Below are 5,189 nucleotides of genomic sequence, written 5' to 3' on the forward strand. Positions count from 1 at the left end.
ATCCGTGATGTTGGCGTACTGAGCCAGAAGAGCTTCTTTCCTCTTCTTGGACTCCTCAGAAACCTCCTTCTGCTTGACAACGATCTGCGCCTGCTTCTCAATCAAACTGGCGATGGCCTGAACTTCAGCTGGAGGAAAGAAATACAGAAAGTCTGAAGTAACACACAAGAATTCAGTGGTAGCAACAGGGGCTGAATAAAAGACACAAGTCGTGTTGTAGTGTGGTGTGTTGCGTGACAAATAAAGACTGTTTCTTCTTCTTTAAAAAAAGATCCAGTTCCCAAGCGGGGGTTCGCACCCATAGAGGCACATGCTGGTTTCCAACTTTCAGCCAAGTTTAATGATGGATGAAATCACTTAATGGTCTTGATATCATAGGAGCGAAACACACATAGCATCATTGTACAGAGGGGAAGACTTCCATGCTCAGTAAAAAACAAAATTCCATATTCAGTAGATTCTCTTATTCTTATTCTCTCATTTTGTGTGCTGAACAAGTCTCAGAACGTCGTTAAAAGTAAACTTCATAAATATCAACATACAGAAACACACTACGTACCAAGTGAGAACTCATTTTAGACCGTTGAATCCTTTCATTACTCCTTATTTGGCCAGGTTTGGGTCAGTAGTGAAATGCAGGTTCATATTAATTACATTTTTTGCCCTGGGAATGGAACCCAAAGGAATCCAACAAATTAACTTCACAACTTGACATTCAGCATTCTTCAACCAAGTGAAACTTCACAGGACCCTTAGGGATGTAATTCTACTCAGTTTTTTGGTGAGTCGCTCAACCCATGATATAAGTATTTAGGAATGAGAATAACTTCTCTACAAAGTGAGAAGCCTTCCAGGGCTCCACCTTGCCGCTTGCCCTGGGCAAGAAAACTCTGTGTTCGGGTGTTGGTAGTGTTGTCCAATCAGGCAAGTGAAAGAGAAATGTGATCTCCAATGTAACATTATCTGAAAATAACGTGAACTGTGTCACTGAAGCAGGGCTTTTTTTAGGTGAGCTGGGGGGAGGGGGTCGCAGCTTGTGCGTTCTAAAAGTGTGCTCTGATTCACCACCGCTCTCCACTTGAAAAGGCAGAACAGAGTCTGGCAGCTTGTGTGAGGTGTTGGTATGCACTGGTGCACGCCCCATAAGAGTAGTTAAGGTTATGGATATGATTTGGATTGTGATATCAAACACAAGACAATAATGTTAAACGGAACGCGGCGCTGTGAAGAGTTGAATGAGAAGTGTCAGATAAGAGAAGAATGTACAGAGCGGATGTGATGGAGAGGAGACGGCTCCCAAGCATTTCCTTTAACTATGAAATTGTATGAAATATTTTGTCCATATTTATTCCACTACTAAAAAAAATAACATTATTAATAATGATTAAATATGACTCAATTAACATCATCTAAAACAAATTACACAGTTACAATGAAAGCAAGGCATTCAATGAAAAAAACCATATGCCTCCAAATGACTTAGTTTGCCCCTGTGCACAGATACCCACTTTTAAAAGGGAGCCATTGTTTGAATAGAGGAGAAATTGTTATGCTCCATCAGACGCTGAGCCACGCTCAATTTGATTATTTGAAATCTTTAATCACAATTAAATTCTAAAAATGTAATTAAATTAAATCAATAAAAAATGCTAAACAGAGAATACATTTTTGAATAAAAAAAAATATATATTTCCTTCAATGTTGTCTATGCTGGCATTGTGCTGTGACTAACTCCCCCGACCCCCTCCTACTCCCGCTGCCCCTTGGTGATCGGATCCTAGTAGCCACGACTGGACAATATCAAAGTGAAACTATCGATACCCAACCCGGATATATACCATACTGTGTGTGTATAAATATACTGTGTGTGTGTGTGTGTGTATAAATATACTATACTGTGTGTGTGTGTGTGTGTGTGTGTGTGTGTGTGTGTGTGTGTCTGTGTATAAATATACTGTGTGTGTGTGTGTGTGTATAAATATACTATACAGTGTGTGTGTGTGTGTGTGTGTGTGTGTGTGTGTGTGTGTGTGTGTGTGTGTGTGTGTGTGTGTGTGTGTGTGTGTGTGTGTGTGTGTGTGTGTCTATATACACTACTCACAAAAAGTTATATATATTTGGTTATTTGATATTTGGCTTTCGGGTGAAATTTAGGACGTCCACTTCTGTGCCTTTCTGTGACTCTTCCAGTCTTTGTATCTCTGTTGCAACCTGCTGATGACACTCTGTGACGCTCTAAGCTCAGTGGCCACTTCCCTCTGACAACATCCTGTTTGAAGCCTCGCAAGGCGAGGTGCTGTTGATCAGTTGTTGGTGTTGTCTTGGTCTCATGATGTCAACATGTGAACAGCATGATGAAGAGGACTTTAAATACCAACTCTAATTGAACCAGGAAATGTATTGGTCCATTCATGGATCAAACACCTGTTGTGAATTTTGCCGTTCAGCTCCTTGTTGGAGAACAGCAAGTTGTGCAAAAAGTACTGAAACACTGAACAGTTGGACGTGTGCATTCAAAAGTTTAGAGAAGGTCAAATGAAGTTCACCTGTAAAGGTTATAGTGCATTTTAGCTTCATCCTGAAATTTCACCCGAAAGCCCAATATCCCGAACTTTTTGTGTTTGGACAGGTAAAATTGACGATCGGGCAAGTAACTGAAAAAGCGAAATGTCAAGACTTGCCTTCAGAGATTCCTTTACAACATAAACTCACGGCTGATTTCAGACAAACTCACTAAAAAAATAACCTAACACTGTGATGAAATCGGAATATCTTTTATTTATAGAGGAAAATAAACCCTTACATCAATGCATAACCTTCTCTGCATTTTAAATTTGAACAGATCACGATAAAGTAAAAGATTCACGTGTGTCCTTGTAAAACTTTTCTAGGATGTTTCACATCTACATCAAAGCTGAAAGCACTTTGGAGTTACGTCATGATTCCAACGTATATAATATGCAGCGCCACACTGAAAGGAATCACTGGATGAGGATGAAAAAGGACACAATACGTCCTTTCGGCTTGCCAGTCGCGTCTGGTTTAAAACCAAAATAATCCTACGTCCACGTCACCGCGAGCAAGACTGGCCTGAAAACAAATAAGTAAACAGGGTTGTGGTTTTTCTGGATAAAACCCTAACCTGTTTGAATGTGAAGGTTAAATGTCAAGTATGTGAAGCCTACTTCACATACTTTGTTGCTCTTTTAATCAGTGCTGTGTGGTTTACAACAGGCTCCTGTAACCTTACGCAAAAAAGAGCTGGTATCTGAATCAGTATCGGCACATACGTATTGGAATGGGATCAGAAGTGACAAACAGTCGATGGGTGCATCTCTAGAAAAATTCTGTATCGTGGCAACGACAGCAAAATGTATACAATATCAATACATCCACATCTGCTAAGGAAAAAAAAATACGTCACACTAAAAATACAATTAAAAGCCTGAAATAAAACTTTTGACTTGATTAGGACGCATTTCAGGTAATGTTGTCTTGCATTTTCTGAATACATTTTTGCATCAAAACATGACACTGTATTTCAGAACAATATGACACAACTGAAAGTTGGAAAATTATGGTATTGAATTCTCAGTCTGTCCTACCGTCGTCACCGTCACACTTTGTTTTGGACCGACTGCAGCTCTCCGTCCACTGCTGGATGATCTGATTACAGGCGTCTTCAAGGGCGTCGTCCTCCTGCACAAAGCGACAGAACTGCTGTTAAACAACATCCATGTTTGTACCCAACGCCTTCAAAATACATTAAAGGAACAGAACTGTTTCACATTGAGTTTTTGCGATTTTACATTTTTTAATAGTTGACCATTTTCCAGACGACGGCTCATGTCAGAATTTTGAGGGTAAAGTCTGAATTCTGACAACTTTATTCTCATAGTTCTGAGAATAATATCTGAATTTAAGCCTCCCCCCACGGCAGTATTTTTGTTCCTGTGTAAAACTGAAGTATCTGAAATGATAAACATTCACCGACTTCTTCACACCAACAAAATAGAAACCTTGCATCTCAAATTCCACACGTTTGAGTTTAGTCCAAAACTATGGCTTCCTCTACTAGTCCATCACCTTAAATCAGTGCTTCTCAAATGAGGGGTTCTCCCAAAATAAAATAAGAAAAACGTTTTGAAATATTGGTTTTATATAACGGGAGCAGCCGTAAGACGAAGATGATGTTTAAAAAAAACAAAACTCATACGGTTCAAGATTTGATAATTGTTGTTTTTCCTGCCAATGCCAATGAAGCTGAACAAAGAGTTTGAGAACCAGTGCCTTCAACAGCCGCGTTGTGTTCATAAATACAGATAAAACATCTGTGATGGAGTCACTTTAAACTAGAAATAGACTGAGCTCAGGGAGGCTTGGTCCAAAATGGGAAAACAACCCGTAAAACACACTGAACAACAGGGAATGAAGATGATGATGATGATGATAACAACCTTCATTTCTATACCATATACATATATATATATATATTTTACTTAAGTGTTAGTTTTGGATCGTGTCTGTTGCATTATTGGACTCACATTAATAATCTTGAACTACTTGAATGACCTCTCAAAGAGTAGAGTAAATAAACGGCACGGTACTTGAGGCCCCTTCCCCGGTGGATTGCACGGGGTTTATCCTCGTAATAACCGTACTGAATGTGATGTCATGAGGCGGAACAGGACACCCGGCGACTGGAGCTCGGAGCACCGGGCGGCTCACGGCTCCACGCCGCCACATCCTCTCACCAGGAAGGCGGACAGGATCTCCCGCAGCGCCTCGCTTCGCTCCGCGTCGCCGTCCTCCTCCCGCAGCACTCCCAGGATGTAGGCTCCGTACACCTCCCGGTCCGCCTCCAGCGCCTCCAGCCGCCCGTTCAGCCACACTTCGAACCCGGCGTCTGCCACGGGCGCCGCCATGATGGCCCTCTGGGGTCCTACTGAGTCCGCGGGTGTCCCCGCTGAATGCCTGAAGAGATTAACGACGACGAGACGTGAGGGATATCGTTATGTATTGAATATTTATTGTGGAAATATTATCATTGTTATTATTGCTGTTGTTGTTATTGTTGTTACTCATCACATATTGTTGTGGTTATTGTTAATTATTATAATATTGTTATTATTATCATTATTATTATTATTATTCATATTGTTAATATTATTATCATTATTATTATTATT

The 5,189-nt window shown here is 40.5% G+C and overlaps 1 protein-coding gene across 2 annotated transcripts in view; it reads right to left on the reverse strand.

Annotated features, from left to right (window-relative positions):
* The window catches only part of ccdc43 (coiled-coil domain containing 43), a 7,439-nt gene extending 2,488 nt beyond the window's left edge, over positions 1 to 4,951 (reverse strand). For both annotated transcript variants that reach the window (XR_013844399.1, XM_080009602.1), the window contains exons 1-3: positions 4,755 to 4,951; positions 3,606 to 3,699; positions 1 to 128 (exon numbers count right to left, since the gene is read on the reverse strand). The exon at positions 1 to 128 is cut by the window's left edge and continues 8 nt beyond it. Coding sequence is in view for 1 of the 2 variants with exons in the window: in XM_080009602.1 (XP_079865728.1) it covers positions 1 to 128; positions 3,606 to 3,699; positions 4,755 to 4,925 (393 nt within the window). In the remaining variant the exon portion in view is untranslated. The remainder of the gene's footprint in view (positions 129 to 3,605; positions 3,700 to 4,754) is intronic.
* Positions 4,952 to 5,189: the final 238 nt, after the last annotated feature.

The sequence above is a fragment of the Zeus faber genome (genome assembly GCF_960531495.2).
Source record: "Zeus faber genome assembly, chromosome: 11".
In the NCBI taxonomy this organism is placed as follows: Eukaryota; Metazoa; Chordata; class Actinopteri; order Zeiformes; family Zeidae; genus Zeus; species Zeus faber.